Source organism: Capsicum annuum, chromosome 2, assembly GCF_002878395.1.
Source record: "Capsicum annuum cultivar UCD-10X-F1 chromosome 2, UCD10Xv1.1, whole genome shotgun sequence".
Classification (NCBI taxonomy): Eukaryota; Viridiplantae; Streptophyta; class Magnoliopsida; order Solanales; family Solanaceae; genus Capsicum; species Capsicum annuum.
This window is the reverse complement of record NC_061112.1, coordinates 74,435,682-74,454,962: the sequence shown is the minus strand read 5'-3', so window position 1 is coordinate 74,454,962 and position 19,281 is coordinate 74,435,682. Positions and strand designations below refer to the sequence as shown.

The 19,281-nt window shown below is 34.5% G+C and overlaps 1 protein-coding gene across 1 annotated transcript; it reads right to left on the bottom strand.

The window, feature by feature from the left end:
- Window positions 1-10,891: 10,891 nt before the first annotated feature.
- LOC107858512 (lipid phosphate phosphatase epsilon 2, chloroplastic) lies at window positions 10,892-18,648 on the bottom strand. The gene is made up of 4 exons (XM_016703189.2): window positions 18,075-18,648; window positions 12,556-12,781; window positions 11,395-11,468; window positions 10,892-11,222 (listed from the first exon to the last, which is right to left on the bottom strand). Exons 1-4 carry the CDS (start codon window positions 18,336-18,338, stop codon window positions 10,983-10,985), a joined length of 804 nt encoding a protein of 267 aa, XP_016558675.1. The 5' UTR covers window positions 18,339-18,648; the 3' UTR covers window positions 10,892-10,982.
- Window positions 18,649-19,281: the final 633 nt, after the last annotated feature.

Sequence of the window (19,281 nt, the reverse complement as noted above, 5' to 3'; positions counted from 1 at the left end):
AAATAGTCAATAGCGGCTAAGATGTATATTTGTCCTTTTGATGACTTTGGAAGAGGTCCAACAACATCAAGTCCCCAGGTATCAAAAGGCTTTAAGGCTATAATTGGATGAAGGGGATCTAGAGACTGATGGATGCAATTAGTATGGAATTAACATGCTTGGCACCTTTTGGCATGCTCTAGACAATCCACCACCATTGTTGGCCAATAGTAGCCCATTCTTTTGATGCGGAAATAAAGTTTAGGCCCTGATTAGTGTGCTCCACATGTTTTGGAATATGCTTTCTCCACTGTCTATTGATCTTCTTATTTGTCAAGACATTTCACGAATAATCCCTCGTAAGAACGACAAAATAATATTCCCTTATGAAAGATGCATCGTGGTGCCCTTCTCATAATGTTTGCTTTTTTTGTAGATCCTCAGGTATCTTTCCATGTTGGAGATACCCAATTAGTGGTTTTCACTAACCTTCTTCTTTCACCACTCGAACAGATGTATGGTGGCTTTCATCTATTTAAAGATCAAGACAACCAGGAATAACCCACTGATGACATATTTGCACCTTTGTTGACTCATTCTCTCCGAGTGCCAGCATTGTGGCTAAGTTAGCCAAAGCATCCTCCATGCAATTTTTTCTCTTGGGCGTGGTTTTGGAACACCTGATCAAACCATTCAAGCAGAAAAATATCATATTGGTGATATGGCAAAAGATCTTCCTTCTTCACCTCATAACTCTCTAAAAGTTGATTTATGATCAACTTAGAATCACCATAGATATCTAATTGTGGGATCTTCATAGCTGATCCATTTCAAGGACAACAATTAAAGCTTGGTACTCTACAGCATAATTGGATTATATTTCACCTAAAGCAAATGAGAATGGTAAGACTAATCTTTCTGGTGATATCAGCACAACTCCTTCTCTTGCACTATCTCAACGTGCAGATCCATCAAAGAGCATTGTCCATGGCGGCAGGTCTTTAGTAAATAGTACATCTTCATCAAAAAACTCATCTGAAATCTCCAATTCCACTGGAAAAGGGTGATCGATGAGGAAATTGGCAAGTGTTTTCCCCTTCACAACCTTTTGAGGTGTGTGTATGATCTCATATTAGTTAAACTATATAGACCATCTTTATAGATGCCCTTAAAGAACTGGTCGTATCATTACAAACTTTAAGGGATCATCCCAAGAAATTAACTTGATGAGGTATGCTTCAAAATAATGCCTTAATTTCTTTATCGCATAAAGCAAAGCTAAGCACATCTTTGCAATGGGTGTATAATTTAACTCGGCTCCTATCAAGGTTTGACTTAGATAATACAGTTCTTTTTCTTTTTTATCTCTATTCTCCTGAGCAAGAAGTGCTCCAAGTGATCGATCTTATGATACAATGTAGAGTATCAACGACCTTTCAGGAGTTGGTGCCCCTAATATAGGTGGAAAGTACCTTTTGATGCGTTCAAAAGTATTTTGACATGAGTGGTCTTAGAAAAAAGGTGCATCTTTTTTATTAGATGGTTGAAGAGTTGACATCTTCTAGCCAAGTTAGAGATGAACCTTCGAATGAATGTCAAATTTCCTTATAGACTGCGAAGGTCTCTCAAGTTTTTTGGCTTAGGAATTTTTTGAATGGCATCAATCTTCATGGGATCAACTTCAATCCACGATGATGCATAATAAATCCAAGAAACTTTCCTGAAGTAACCCTGAATGCACATTTGTGTGGGTTCATTTTCAAGTCAAATTTTCTTAACCTCTCAAAAAAATGTGAAGGTCTTAAGATGGTTGTCCCTGCACTTTGTCTTTACCACCAATTCATCGACATAACATTCCACCTTCTTATGTAGCATACCATCAAAAATATTTTACATTGCACGTTGGTAGGTGGCACCCCCATTCTTTAGACCAAAAGGCATAACCTTATAATAATATATCCCTTTGTGGAGTTTGAAATGCAGTGTATTTTTCATCCTTTGGAGACATTCTGATTCGATTATATTCGAAAGACCTATCCATAAATGTCATAGCTTCATGTTTAGTTGTCGCATCAATCATGAGCTCTATGATCAGTATCGAGAAATCATCTTTTGGACATATCTTATTCAAGTCTCAAAAATCAATGCAAACACGTATATAACTATTCTTCTTCTTGACGGGTACAATGTTTGAGATCCATGATGGGTACTTCACTTCTCGGATAAATTCAGCTTCGATAAGACTATTGACCTCTACTTCAATTTGTGTTACCAACTCAGGATGAAACACTCATTGTGACTGTTTTATAGGACCTGCCTCCCTTTTTGATCCCCAAATCATGAATATCTACCCAAGGACTAAGGCATGGAATTTCTTGGTACGACCAAGAAAAGACATCTTTGTACTCAACTAACAACTTAAAGTATTCCCTCTATTCTTACGGTGTAAGAAGTGCACTAATGAATTCTTGTCGCAGATCTTGAAGAGTGCCGAGATTAAGTTCTTTAAGTTCATCTATGATTGATTGTACTCCATCCTCCAGTTGGGGTGGAACCTCTTGAACATCATCATCCACACCATCAAATTATGGACCTTCTTCCACTGTTATATGATAGGATGATTGTACAAAGTTTGAATCTTCCATTTGACATCCTTCAGATATCGTGATGGCCTTTTCTTACTCCTTCTTTGTTTCTTCACAAAACTAGTTAGTGAAAACAATGGTGCTTTTTTTAACTTTTAGCGAACCATCTGTGCTGATTGATAACACAACCTTTCTTCATACGTGATGTGAATATACTATGAATGTCTTTGTCATCGATTCCATCAAAAAAACACCTTGCATTTTATTCTCCAGCAACCAGTTTTGTGCTAATGACTTTCTTGTGGCTACCAAATGATGAAAGACAAAATCTCTTGAGATGTAAACCTCTCCTTCCATTTTTTTAGAGGATCTACTTTTATCCTTTCAACCCAATCTATCAAATATAGAGACACGAGGTGTCAATCTTCTTATGCGTTCAAACAAAGAAGTTTATTGTGGCATTTTCTCATCCTTAAATTCTGGGTCTTTTTATACTGAGGCATAATGTGATGAATTTGTTTCCTATCCCTTCTTAGTATAAATTTAAAAAGGTTTTGGCAATTTGAATCCCAGGACAAACTTATGAGTGGTAACATAATGCCCTTGCTTTCTCAACTTCATCTGTGCCTCGGTAAGACCATGTATCTTCTCACCAGTGACATCATCTTTGAGCTCACCTAGCCTTGTTGGATTGGAAAAGTCATAACCTAATTTTTCAAGCAGTGCAAAGGCTTTCTCATCAAAGTGAACTTTTATCTTATAAGCCAAAGTATTGCTTCCTGAAAGCTCAGTCGTGATAGATTGTACCTTTATAAATGGGACAGTCATAATCTCTTTCAAATCTTGTAATGCCTGATGGCTCATTTCCCTCCTTGGAGTGTAGCTTTGTTGAGTACATACTTCTAGCAAGGGTTGCCCATCCTTTCGACGTTCACAAGGGATGCAGCAAAAAATTAGATGCTCTTCATCCATCTTGGTCTATATGTCTCCTTCAGATGATGAAAGTTTAGTGGAGAATTTTTCAATTCTCTCCTTAGGCATCTTAACAGCAGCCCGCTGAACATCTACTTCTTTTAAAACAACATTAGTTGGGTTGGCTAGTGTTGGTTTCTCCATACTCAATTCACAAGAATCCAAGTAGAATTTTGCATTTGCAAAGTAGGACTCTTTCTCAGTAAAAGGATTGATATCCGCATTAATTTTGACTACTTCACGATCCTTTATATACTTTATGCATTGATGCAAAGTAGATGACACCACTCTATTTTCATGCATTTAGGGGCGTCTGAGAAGCAAGTTGTATGATATTTTGGCATCTATAACATAAATCAAAATGTATGACTTTATTTTTCCAATGGATAATCCTACAACATAAATCAAAATGTTTGATTTTATTTGTCCAATGGATAATCCTACATGAATCTTTTCTATGGCTCGTTGTTCTCTTTAATTGAAGCCTTGAATCGTTATGTTGCTTTTGGACAATTCATCAATAAAAATAACAATCCTTTTGAGCACTATCTTTGGCATGATATTGACTGTCAAACCATCATCGATGAATATGTGATTGAGATGTTGTTCCCGAATGGCCTACGACAAATAAAGGTCTGTTATGTAGTTTAGACCCTAACATTAAATCATCATCCGTGAAGGAAATTACAGCAAAACATGATGCAACTGCTCTATTAGCATGATATTCTCATGCTATTATTGGACAATCCCTTCTTTGCTTTTATTTGTTTCCTCTGTTCTGGAAATTACATGTGTGGCACCAATTTGATTATCTTCAAGAAATTTTTCTTGAAAGAAATCATACAATGTAATAGGCCTTCGGACCTTCCGTGATAATAAACCACCAATCTTCTTGCTAGTATCAAACTTAACACTTTTAGTGGTCGTAGACCTTCCACGTTACTCTTCGTCACTCTTGGCTTAGGAATTCGTATTATTAGAACCACTTGATGTTTTCTTTTCTCATGAGAAACCAAGGCCCACCCATTGTCATCATTATCTTTGGCTTTGTTGTCTGTTCATTATGAGCCTTTAAGAATTTTCCTTGGAAAATCCACTTTAATCGGCTCGCAGCTCCCAAATTGCAAGAAGATTGAGCTTGGCATAGTTTGCGACATTGAACACTCCTTCTCGGGTATGATACTAGCATGATTTTCTTCTACTATTTCATCCATGTCGATGATGATTTTTCCTTCACTTACCAGCATCATTATTTTTTTTCAAGATAAAGCACTTTCCTGTCGGGTAACCAACGACGCGATGATACTTGCAATACTTGGGATCATTGACCTTATTGATTTCCTCCGGCCTTTTTTGATTCAGGAAGATCAATGATTTTCTCAACTAGCAATTCATCTAGTATCATAGGTACATCTGAATCTGGAAATAGATAAACCTTAGCTTCTAACTCTTTCAAGGTTAGACAACGTTTATCCTCTCTTGGTTATTGCCTCAAGTCTTTATCTTCCTTCATATTTTTCTTAGTTGTGACCTTCATAGAAGTTTCTTTCACTGTCATAGACTCTTTAGTCTTTGAGGTCATACCTTTCTTGAACTCCCTTTTTTATCTCATCGGGTCAGTAAAAGGAGATGCCTTTCCATGACTTGTGATGCTCAACTCCATGCTGTATGCTCATGTAGTAAGTTTTTCAAATATTCACAATTTGATTATTTGTAGTATATATAGAAGGCCCCGATGCATTCCTTGAATAAACATTTCTACCGCAGATATTTCAGAAAGGCGATATTTGTAGTCCAAACTCAATGATCTCTATCAATTGATGCAATCCATTACAGGCTCATCCTTTCTTTGCTTAGTTCCAGTCAACTCTATCATGCTCACAGTTCGTCGAGTGCTGTAAAATCAATTGAGAAATTCTTTCTCAAGATGCTCCTAACTATTAATTGATTCAAGCTCCAGGTTAATATACCAGTCAAATGCATTCCCCTTCATTGAACAAACAAACTATTTCACCAAGATATCACCAAGTGTTCCATCATTGCTACATGTTTTGATAAAATAGGCAATGTGTTGCCTCGGGTTTTCCTTGCCATCAAATTGTTGCAACTTTAGTGATTGATAGCTCGTTGGCATGGGTAGACAATCAATTCATCTTGTGTAAGTCTTGGAGTAATATAATGAACTTTGTGGTGCTCCACCATATAGATCCCTGATGGTGTTTATTATCATATCTTGCAATGGTTGGACATATAAAGTCACAACGGAAACAGATTATTTCTACTTCTAAAATTAGACATAGCACGTAATTCCTCAACATCCTTGTTCTGTAGAGTAAAATCGGGTGGATAAGTAGGGACGTGACTTGACTCTCCTAGTTCGCAAGCCTCCAGGTTGTTCATGAGTTGAGCGATATAAAGGTTTTTGTCGTCAACTGACTTCTTTAGGGCGTCAATGGTTTGCTCCATCATTACAAACTTCTAATCTATGCCAGTTGAGTCAGCTATTAAGTTATTGACCTTTATTGAAATTGGAGAATCCATTGAATCTTCAGGTTCACCAAAGTTGGATCCAATTAGAGAAAGTTCGCCAAAGAGCATGGATGCAAGATTGCCCCCAGCAGCCACTATATGGGAATTGTTATTTTTTGCCACCTCCAAAGAGGTAAAGTATTCAGATTCATCCAAGCCACTAGCCTTGAACTTTTGGCGAGTAATCGGCCCAATATGATTGAGTTCTGCAGATGCGGCAGTAGAGCCCTTGTATGTAACATCGTTTGTTTTTCCGAAGTCTATTGTAATAGTTGAATTTGTAGCTTTCAATTTACAGGAGAAAGAGATTAAGAACGGAAATGGTCCCACTGGGCATGCCAAAATACTCTAACCAAAGATAAATAAAATTAAAAAAAATAATTTTTATTGATGAATCTTGTAAGTACAATTCTGTAACTCTCTTCATTCTTCTCTCCTAAACTTAGAAATGATTTAAGGGCCTTCGGTAGCATATTTCTTGAATCGTTGGATGGTTTGGACTCCTAGAGATATATTTTAATCACCGAGAATGTCAAAAAATATTTTTTCACTTTGGAATAATCTTCGGGAAGAACTCCGTTGATTGCTCCTTGCAAGAACTTTATAGTTGATGTTGCCAATGTTTGTCAAATTCCTCTTTCTGAATCCTTAGAATGTTATGTTACCCCCTATTTATAGTTGTAGGGAGTAGGTTTGGTTGCTTGTGATTAGCGGAAATATGTCATTTTGACCCTTGGCAACTTTTGGTCGGTTCTTGAATTTGAATGAGATTTTCACATCATTTGTACATGTGGCGTCGTCTCGTTGGTCTTGGATCTGATGGGGACGTCAACTCACGCTGACACGTAGCATGGGTTTGGGCTTCAAAGTGTAATGGACCTTGGTCTTGAATTTAATAAAATAGACTAATTATTTTGTAGGGCTCAAATTAATTAATCAACCTAAATGATCATGAATTAAAATCAAATTTTGTATGAATTTAACCCGTAGAATTCTATATGTCTACAGTAAGATTTAAGTATTTATTCAGTCAATATAACTGATTACTCAACTTTCTATGAAATATCAAAGTATTAGGTTTTTGCTAGACGACATATAAAGAACTTGGCTATTAGGTGTTTAATTTGATGACTTCAATCTATGAGAAGATGTTAGTTTTAATATTGTTAAAAACTGAAGATAGAGATGAGTTAGAAGAGAAGAGATGCAGATAAGTTCATTTTTCTTTTCTGATAAAATTACATATAATATTGATCATCAACTTCTCCTTAAATAGTTTCTATTATAATCAGAAATAGGTTAAACTTACTATTAAAAAACAACTTATTTGCTAGCAAAAATAACAAAAATAACTAATCAGTTTTCCAGCAAAAATAGAAATCCCAATTTGACTAGGAGTTGTATGTAAAAAAAGTTAGAGAAAAATAAAAAATAAATCTTGTGCATTATTCCTTAAAGCAACTTTTAACACTCCTACTTTCTTTAGGAACTGTAACATTTTAGTCTTTTTTTCTTGGGATCTCCACACTCGATAACCGAAAGTGATCTTTATATTCATATTTTGGCTTGTAGTGAACTAAATTTACTTCTCATCTTGAATTCAATCCTTGACTATTAAATGCTTTTGGCATGCCTTCCTTCTTCATTTGCACCTTGAATTTAAACTTACCCGTTTTATTTTTCTGAAACATAGATAACTCCTCCATTGTTTCAATTCCATTAGGAACATTGAAAGCTCTTTTAAACCTAGCAGGTTCACAGATTACTTGTACTTTTTCAATTAGAGGGTCGATCATCTTCTAATTTTTTTTTAGCCTATGATCTTTTTCATGTTCTACAGAAATATCTTCCATTAGATCAAATAAGAAATGTTTACCTCTCATTTTAATATTTAAAAATTCTTTTCTAGCACCATCATTGATGAAGCAATGCTTATCCTCAAAGGATACTTTGTATCCTTTTTCTACCAACTGATAAATACTCAACAAGTTTTGATCAATATCAGGTACATAAAGAACATCTGAAATTTTTTTATTAACTAAACTTGTTTTGATGACAACAATTTCTTTTCCTTTAACAAGAATCTGGTCACCATTTCCAATCCTAACTTTGAATATTTCAGTAGGCTTTAATTCTTTAAACAAACTCTTGTTATAAGTCATGTGGTTGGTGCAACCACTATCAATCAACCAAAAATTTGTTGAGATCTTACTTGAGATACATGTTGCAACAAAAAGATGGTCTTCTTCTTCTTCTTCTTCTTTATTGACCACACGTGCATCTGCTTCATGGTTCTCAAATTTGCTTTTACAAATCACTGCTTCATGGCCAAGTTGATTACACTTGATGCACTTTGCATCTGGCCTTTTCCAACATCTATATGGTGGATGACCCATTTTTCCACAGTGCTCACAAGGTGGGAAATTTTTTAAATTTTTACCCTTACTTTGAGTTTTGTGGTTGGCTACTAAGGCTCCTTCAACCATACCATCTTGCCTCATAAGTTTTCTTTGTTCCAGTACCTGAAAAGAATTTAACAACTCTGCCAAGATAATCTTGGATAAATCTAGTGTATTTTCCAAGGTAGTTATACATATTTCATATCTTTCAGACACTGTAACAAGAATTTTTCAACAATTCTTTAATCTTTAAATTCAGTTCCTAGTAATCTTACCTTGTTAACAATGCCAAGTAATCTATTCAGTACTCTTTGACTGTCTCACAGTCTTTTATTCTCTGCAACTCAAACTCTCTTGTTAAATTCAGTACTTGCATTCCTCAGATTCTTTTATATCCAGTATATTCTTTCTTCAGATAATCCCAAATTTCTTTTGGTGATGTGAGAGACATAATTCTTGTAAAAATAATTGTTGAAACAAAAGCAAACAGAGTTTCCTTCGTCTTCGACTTCGTGATTTTCTTTTTCTTGTGACTCTTGATTTGGGCTATGGTAGGATTATTTGGCAGCGGATTAGTTTCATAATCCTCTTCCGCAGCTTCCCATAGATCAAGAGCCTCCAAGTAAGTTTTCATTCTCACAACCCATAATTAATAATTTTCACCATCAAAAATAGATGGAGCCATTCGTGAAAAACTATTTTCAAAATCCATCTCTTCACTCATAGGTTCCTTAAGAAAAATAGCTCTAGATACCAATTGTTGGTTTTAATATTGCTAAAAAATAAAAATAGAGATTTGTTAGAAGAGAAGAGCAGAGAAGTTTACTTTTTTTTATTAGTAAAACTACATATATTATTGATCATTAACTCCTCCTTAAATAGTTGTTATTACAACCAAAAATAGGTTAAACTTACTATAAAAAATAACCTATTTGCTACCAAAAATAACAGAAATAACTAATCAGTTTCCTACAAAAAATATAAATCCCAATTTGACTAGGAGTTGTATGTAAAAAAAGTTAGAGAAAAATAAAAAATAAATCATGTGCATTATTCCTTAAAGCAACTCTTAATAAAAGATACAAGAAATTATATGGTTCGTCAAAATGTCACTCCTGTAAAGTTAAGAAAAATAATCTATCATTTTTTATTTTTGTTAAGAAGCCATTTGGATATGATTAAAATCCAGTCAAATCAGTTTTAATTTCTTTTTTCGCTTTTATAGGTGCTTGGTACAATTTAAAAAATGCTTTAAAAAACTAAAAACTTATTAAAATAAGCAAAAAATGAGAAGCTGAGTACCCCTATCTTTTTACTTTTTATATTAAACTTCCTTCAGGCTTGACTAAAATATTTTTACCTTTTTATCCCTTATATTTTCCTCCAATTTTAACAATATCCTGAACTTGTAGCCTTTTAATATATGGTATTTCTTTCTTTTTCTCTTTGTTGTTTCTATTCGTCTCTTCCCTCCAATTGCTTCTTCATCTTTCTCATTTGTTTTCAGCAAACCCATCATTATATCGGAAGTTTACATATTTTTTAACATAGTAAAATTGTTACAAGCTTGCAATATTACAATATAATACTATTTTCATATAAAAAAAAATATCCTAAAATGTTTATTTTTTAATATTTAAAGGTAAAAAAGTAACTTATATTTATATATTGACCATACATAATACTTTACGTTGAAAGTGCATTTAAATAGAAATTATTTTGTAAATTATTAGAATTAAAAATTATAAATAATTCACCTTATTTATGGTGTTAATAGCTTTAAGGACATTTAAGTCATTTTGATAACAAAAAAGTGTTTAACATCACTTATTTACCAAACACAATCAATAATTTTTTTCAATTTCAGTACTTCTACAAAAATATATCTACTTAATTTATAAGTATTTATTTTAAGTTTTTAATCACTTAAATTAAAAATAAAAAGTAAACGGAATCTAAATTATTATAACTACTCCTAACACTATAATATGTGAGATTAATAACTTGAGAAATAAGACAAAATATCAGTTGCAACAAGTTAGATGTTCTAGTGTAGATAATATTGCGCAGTTGCTGACTTTTTCGTATTCTATTTTTTTTTTTTTTAATTATTGATAATGCTCCTTTAAAATGAAAGAGTATTGAAATACCACTTTCCATCTTTTTAGAAGTTTTTCCTTACCAAGTACAATTTAAAATTCCGCTTTTATTTGATTTGTTACAAATCGACCATACATCAAAATTCCCTTTTTATTTGGCTTCAAGTGACATGTTAGGTCTCGAGAATCCCAACCGGATGTGATCATGTAATGACAATTGGTGTATTTAAGTTGAATCCATTCTAAAAACTACTTGTAATGTTTCCTAGCTTCTTGCTAGTTGATTATGTCTACCATCAGCGTACACAGTGAAGTAGCAAATGAGAAGTAATGAGCAAGGTTGAGATAATTTTCTCATGAAAATTATAAGCCTTGTTTTGTTAGTTTCCATATGAATGTTCAATGTTAGTATGTATTACTCAGTAGTATAAGTTGATCTCCTCAAGAACCCAGTATCGGATCACATATAGGAGAAAGCCAGCACAAATGGCTGCTGTGCCGAGAACAACAAGAATCCGAACCCACAAATGAGATAAAAATGCCTTGAGGACTACTGCATCCCACAACCAAAACCAGAAAACGGAGAAAGAGAATCCCAGTGCAGCACCCACGGCTACTTGGCTGGTTGTGTGAAATTGTTGTGAAACTCGTAGCCATGACTGCACAAACAGAAGGAAAGAGCAGATCAATTTATGGCTATAAGAGTTAAAACTAAACTAAGTTTGTGTAGATAGTCAGCTGAAAGCGTGTACAAGCCGAACTGCTGCCCTGCAAGCATATGAAAGTTACTTGACAAAAACCAACTAAATGAAAGTTCAGTGGTACACTTACAAAGTAGGAGCCAATTGCAAAGATGAGTGTGCTAATGACTGCAGTGATTTCGTTTAATCCAAAATATTCTACCACTGTGTCAAACAAAAAGAAAAGACATTATCAGAGGTTGGGTATGGAGAATTTTAAATGCCATAGCTGCACAAACAAACTCAAGAATAAGAAAAAGGAAAGCTGGTCATACAAGACATACGCCACCTGTGTCCTTTCTAGTAATCTTATTCGTCAAATGAAAAACAGTGTTTTCTACAGTGTATCTGATTCAAAATTAATTCAACCTGAATCTATGCCAGTCAGCATTGTGAAGATAAACGTTTGTGGCAGACAGGTTATTCAGGTACAGAAGTTATCATGCGACATCATGATAACATTAGGGTCGTTTGGTTGGAAAAGAGTTATCCCGGGATTAGTTATCCCAGGATTACCCAGGATTAGTTATCCCACCATGTGTATGGGACAACTTACCCCATCACAATGGTGTAAATGGTGGGATAAGTAATCCCGGTATTAACTAAAATCTCCAACCAAACATGGGATAAATAATCCCTCATTTTATCCCGGGATTATTTATCCCTTATACCTCACACCAAACGACCCCTATTGAAAGTGATGCACATACAAGCACAATATTAACTGAACAAGCTAGTGTCATTTTCAAGGTCATAAAGAGACCTATAGTTTAAGTATATGCAACACAATTACATTACAGCCATCACACAAACGGAAGAAAGAGTGCAAATTCAGCAACACATACCACTTTTTTAGACCAGGTTAGGAATTAAAATCTGCTGGGTTTAATAACTTAATTATTTAAACTCTTGTAGGAAGTTCTGATATAGCATATGAAATAGAGATCTGAAAAAGAGAACAGCAAATCGAAAAAGAAAAAGGAACACAAACTAGGAGAACAATCTGATAACAAATTTATCTCAAAAGAAAAGACAAAGCAACAACAAAAATCTTAATGAACAAATCCTATAGTTTTATCTGCAAGGTATGATGGCCTCTTTAGATCTTAATCAAAAGGACAAGGCCATTTTACTTCTTGAAGTATTAACTCTTCTTATGTAAAATGCATGTTGACATATTAGAGTTTAAAGGATGAAGAATATCCAAATCAATTATATTTTCTCCATCTACGTGATTAGCTAAGGAAATTACTCGAGACAATACAGAACGTCACTGTATAAAAGATTGACTGTGCATGAGAAGATGGCATTCCAGGGTCTGATCTTATCGTAGAAACAGGTCGCTCTTGGTTTAGTATTCTCTTCAATACAATTGAGAGTCCGGAATTCAAAACAGAACCAGAAGCAGCCCAAAGGGCTTCTGCATCATGTCTCCAAAGGAAGATTATACCAAAAAGTGCAGCCACCAGCCACTTACTCTGCATATTAATAACTAAGAAATTAGCAAGGCCAAAACTTGAACAAGAAATTGAGAGATGGATACAACCAGATGTGGAGTTAATGCTCCTTAGAGCATTTGTATAATACAATGAATAAAGAAAAAAATAAATATAACATACGTTTCAGGAGTTGAACACTTTTACGTAATAAAGAAAGTGAACATATCTCCTTCACAACATAAATTCTATAACATAAAGTAATGGCTTTTTAATGCCATTAATACTCACCATTAATTCCTTCAAAGTTCACCCGTCTTTGTCACTTTCCTATATAAAGAGCTCCTACGGAGAAAGAAATATACAACAAATAAAAAGGAAAAGAAAAGAGTCTTCCTCCTTTACTCTTCTTGAATTATTTTGGGCACTTGATTTAGGCAACCTCCAAACTTCCAGCCACGAGTGCACGTGTTTGGAAGTAGCTATGGAACCTTGGGAGCGACCGACTAGAAGGATTTGCACCGGAGTCGGGCCGAAATCGCTTTCAAGGCAGTGGCTTGCCACGACACAGTATTTGTGACAAGTCTCTTACTATCATTAATTCCTATCCAATATCAATATTGCAGTAATTTTTTCCAACAATTTGAAAGCGATTTTCTTACATACAATATTGATAAATGGCTATTTCTTTGAACAAATTTTTTCCTGATTTGTCAAAATTTGAGTCATTGGACGAAAATAATTTTTAAACGTTGGTTATAAAAACTTCTGATTTTCTTAGAACAATTAGAAGTTGATTATATTTTATTTAATGATGGTTCTAACATTATTACTGGTTCTAACATAGTTATGATTTTTGATGAATTTACTAAAAAGAAGGTTAAAAATGATAACATAAATGCTAGAGGGCATGTATTGAGTCATATGACTAATACTTTATTTGATTTATTTGCTACTTACAAATCTGCTAAAGAAATATGGGATAGTTTGCAAAACTCAAAACAGGAGGACAAAATGATGTCCAAGTTCATCTTGTAAAATGAACCTGGTGGTGATAAAATGATCGTTGCTGTAATCGAAGAGACGAACCTGGTGGCTAACAAAAATGACTGAGTGTTGGACACAGGGGCTTCAAGGCATTTCTGCACCAATAAAGAGTTGCTCCATGACTTTGTCGAGTTCATTGATGACGAGTGCGTCTATATAGTAACTCCACTACTGCTGGAGTTATGGGTAAAACAAAAATTTCTCTTAAATTAACTTCTGGTAAAACATCAATATTGAACAATGTTCTATATATTCCCTCTCTCCGTAGAAACTTAGTTTTTGGAGCATTTCTAAATAAAGTAGGCCTTAAATTTAATTTTAAAGCTGATAAAATAATGAATTCTATGCTTTTAAGCTCAAATCTCCCTGACTATATGTGGGGGGAAGTTGTCTTGTCTGCATGTTATATTCTTAATAGAGTCCCTCATGAAAAATTAGACAAGACCTTATATGAGTTATGGAAAGAGTTTGCCCCTAACTTGAAATTTCTGAAAGTGTGGGGGTGTTTGACTAAGATTGATCTACCTGATTTTAGATGGGTAAATGTAGGCTCTAAGACTTTTGACACTGCCTTTATTGGTTATGCTCAAAATAGTGTTGCATATAGATTTATGTCAATAAATGATTATTCTATTTGTGAATATAGAGATGCCGAATTTTTTTTTAGCATTTTTTTCCTTTGAAAAATGATGTGCCTAGTGATGTGTAAAATAATACTTCTTTATGACTCAACTTGAGGATTTTGTGGTCCTAGAACAAGAGGATAAAGTATGAAAATTAAAAAAATCCTTATATGGACTAAAGCAGACACCTAAGCAGTGGTATGAAAAATTTAATTTCATATTAATAGATAATGACTTTGTTGTTAATTCATCTGATACCTGTGTTTATTCTAAAATGATAGGATAAGACTGTGTGCTTATATGTTTATATGTGGATGACATGTTAATCTTTGGCCTTAATGTGAATGTTGTAAATGAGACTAAGAAATTTTTATTTTCTATATCTGAAATGAAAGAACTTGGAGAAGCTGATGTGATTTTAGGAATAAAAATCAAAAGATCTGTTAATGGTTTCTCTTTGTGTCAGTCTCATTATATTGAAAAGATGTTGAAAAGGTTTGATTGTTTTGATGTAGTTTCAGTGAGAACTCCTTATGATCCTAGCATACACATGAAAAAGAATAGAAATTCCAGTGTTTCTCAAACTGACTATGCTAAAATAATTGGGAGTGTAATGTTTCTCATGAACTATACTCGGCCTGATATAGCTTATGCTGTTAGTAGATTGAGTAGATATAATCATAATCCAGTAGTGAACATTGGCATGCTCTTCATCGCTTGTTAAGGTACTTGAGAGGTACTATGGATTGGTGTTTGTATTTTAATAAATTTCCGGCTGTTTTAGAAGATTTTTGTGATGCAAACTGGGTGACTAACAATGATAAAGTTAGCTCTACCAGTGGCTATGTGTTTACTTTGGGTGCAGGTGCTATTTAATGGAAGTTTTCAAAGCAAACTTATATAGCACATTCTACCATGGAATCTGAATTCGTTGCTCTCGAGTTGGCAAGGCAAGAAGCCGAGTGGCTGAGAAATCTTTTGGCAGATGTGCCTTTATGGGAAAGACAAGTGTCATCAATCTTTTTACATTGTGATTCACAGGAGGTAATTGAGATCGCTAAAAATAGTGTATACAATGAAAAAAAAGAGACATTCGCATTAGACATGGTGCAGTCAAACAACTGTTGAAACATGGTGTTATCTCCTTGGAATATGTAAGGTCCGAAAGAAATTCAGCGGATCCTATGACCAAGGGTTTGATAAGAAAAATGGTCCTTGAATCGTCGAGGGGATGGGGCTAAAACCCATGGAATGAGGTAATATGGTGGATACCCATTTGGGGTCAAATGAAGCCATATAGGCCTTTAATAAACACTACATATCCTATCCCTATGGCGTGAGGTAGTGTATTATAAGGTTGAGCTTATTTTTGCTCTTAATAATCCATAGCCTTAAGGTGGTCTATGAGATAGACTTGATGGATCACCTATGTGAGTGTAAAAGGTTGGTCACCTTTTTATGAAAGACTTGGGTTGCCTTTCTAGAGCACTCATGAGATCCAAGGTTTGTGTGCATGACCATAAAAGCACTTTATAGTATCGTGGAGGTTGCTTAAAATCAAGGATATGGTATGTGTTATGGGGGTCTCAACTTATGTCCATCCAGTTCAAGAGTACTTCACGTTTTAGATATTTGTTGTTGCCTCATATCACTACTTGTCAATTCAAATCGAAAGATATTGACACTTAAGTACATGTTCCTTCCTTTTGCCCAGAATTTATTCATATTCTTTATCTTTGCATTAGTGGGGGATTGTGGAGTTAATGCTCCTTAGAGCATTTGTATAATGCAATGAATAAAGAAAAAAAACAAATAAAACATACGTTTCAGGAGTTGAAAACTTCTACGTAATAAAGAAAGTGAACATATCTCCTTCAGAACATAAATTCTATAACATAAAGTAATGGCTTTTTAATGCCATTAATACTCACCATTAATTCCTTCAAAGTTCACCCGTCTTTGTCACTTTCAAATCCTATATATAGAGCTCCTACGGAAAAAAGAAATATACAACAAATAGAAAGGAAAAGAAAAGAGTCTTCCTCCTTTTCTCTTCTTGAATTATTTTGGATAATTGGTTTAGGCAACCTCCAAACTTCCAGCCACGAGTGCACGTGTTTGGAAGTAGCTGTGGAACCTTGGGGAGCGACTGGCTAGAAGGATTTGCACCGGAGTCAGGCCGAAACCGCTTTCAAGGCAGTGGCTTGCCACGACACAGTGTTTGTGACAACTCTCTTACTATCATTAATTCCTATCCACTATCAATATTGTAGTAATTTTCCCAACACCAGATACATTTTTCCAAAGAAATTAGATCAAGTTCCAGTCAATCAAGCAGGTCAGTTGCACCAATCTTCTCATGGTGATGAAATGTACCCTTAAGTGTGATGTCAAAAGGCATGATGATTGAAACGACAGTTAAATTTGGAAGTCTCCGGGTAAGTTGCATAACATCATTAAAGAAAAGCTCAGATCTTTATGGAAGGTATTCTTTCATTAAACAGAAATAGAGGGTAAGAGAATATAGATAGCACCCAAGGTAACCTGAAACTTACCATATTAACATTAGCAGAAGAATGTGAGATTCTAGGGCCGAAAGCCAACCTAACCCCACAACTGGTAAATCAGCTGCAGTCTACTTCCTAGGATGAAGACAGCTGCTAATTAAAGATTCACAATATCCTGTCATTAGAAACAATATATACATTCCAAAATTGTCGATTTCACTTGTTCTGGAACTTATACCTAGCTCATCTTGATAATCAGGGCTAGTAATAAATTGAACGGCGTTATGGTTGCAAAAGTAGGACTATCAAGGATAACTTGAAAGGTTTTCTAGAATTATAAACCCCAGGGTGGTACAGAACAACACTAAGTTAACATGCTTAAGGTTAGAAGGTGTTTTGAATTGAAGAACTACACGATGGTAAAGCAAAACACAAAGCAAGTATGCTTCATAATACCTACTGTATATGTGCGGCACATGCTCATTATAGCCTCAAATATTAGCATTGTTGTAGACTATGATGCTCGGACTCTTCAACGGATGTGTGTCGGATTCTCCAAAAGTAGTGTATTATTGGAAAATCCAACACATATGGGGCATCCAAAATGAAGAGTAGGTGCATCTTAGATTGTAGCCTACTACTAGCAATTTCAGCTTGAACTCTGGTGATAAGCAGAAATTGATGAATAAGTTACAATTTACTCGCATAACACTTCAACTCTTTTATAAGTCCAATCAACAAAATCCTTACAATTAGTCTTGTAGTAGAAACATTTTATTCATAAATGAAGAGTTTCAGAGGATTTGTCCAATTTCGCACCCAAGGGTGTGGCTTAGTGTTCGATGAAGTGGGTTGAAAGCCAGAGGTCTTAGGTTCAAATTCCATCGAAGACAAAAAAAATACTAGGTGATTACCATCTATCCTACCCTTGGTAGAAAAGAGTTATCTGATCTCTGTTGCGGGTTGGAGGTCCATGGATTTAGTCGAGGTGTGCGACAGTTGGCTCAGACATCACGATTATCAAAAGGAAAAAAAAGGATTTGTCCAATTTCACGGGGGTGGGATAGGGGCGCTTATATAAGTCTGACAACAACACAAGGAACGAAAATTTAAGATGTAAGCAACAAACAAATGAAACAAAAGTGTAAATAAACGAACCAAGCTATTCAGAGTGGCGTTGAGTCCAGCAGAAGAAGCAAAACTTGATGACCCATCAACGAAACCTTCTTCTTCTTCTTGTTCAAAACTGACGCCCACCGCCTTATCGCCTGTAGTGGCTCCAATTCTGGTGAATATTAATGGGGATAATGGGGGTCTTCTAATGCAAAGGGAAGTGAATTTCCTATGGGAATCCAATTTAGTACTGGAAATTTTTGAAAACCGACGAAAGGGGGAAATGACAAGCGCAGTTGCTGTAGACATTGTGAGAATTTCTCTTGTTGAAACCAAAAGCCCCACAGGCAGAAATGTAACAGGACGAGGAGTTTGAAGAGCAGCAAGCAAGTTCTGGGAATGTAAGGTTTGATACAGGTAGTTTGGTACAAGAAAAAGAAAATAAAGTAACTAATAAGTGGCAATCGTTTGTTCCATAAAAAAATGCAATACCATTTTTGTTGTATGTGGTGGATTTTTGTTTTCAAAATTTGGGTTCCAATAGTATTTAATATCCACTAATTTAAATTTTATAAGACCTATTTAAGCAAAAAATATGAACTTTTAATATCTATTAGGTGAAATGGTCGGATAGACCTCTGTATATTATATTGTTGTTGTTGATCGGATACCTCTATACTTGTACATTTTTATATTTTGAATTATCCTACTTACCTTTTTATCAACTAAACTTTTAAATTCATCAAAATATAATATTTTTAACTCTTTTCTAATTCAAGTAATATGAGTGTAATACAAAGACTACACATGAAGTGCCATATTATTTTTAAATGTCACATACAAAATTAAATATTGAGATAATATTTAATGAATAAATAACATTTAAAAAAAGAAGGAAAAACAAAAGAAACTTGTTCCCCATGCCTGTTCATTTTCTTGTCTTTTTGTACCGTTTATCCTCAATCCAACAACACTCACTTTCACCTCTCACGGTACTTTTTCAACCAAATAACTTAGACTCATCCATCGTTACATTTCTAGCAAAAATCTTAAAAAATTAATTAAACAATTGTTGCAACAACCTTATAATTAAAACAATTGATAAATAAAATTTTTATCCCTTCATTTTTTTTCAAAATTATTTATTTTTTATATGTATTCTATTTTCATAAAAAATATAATTTACAAAGAAAATAGGTGAATGTGTTATCTGAGTAGATATTGAAGTTGGGAATTTATTTAACAGGCGAAG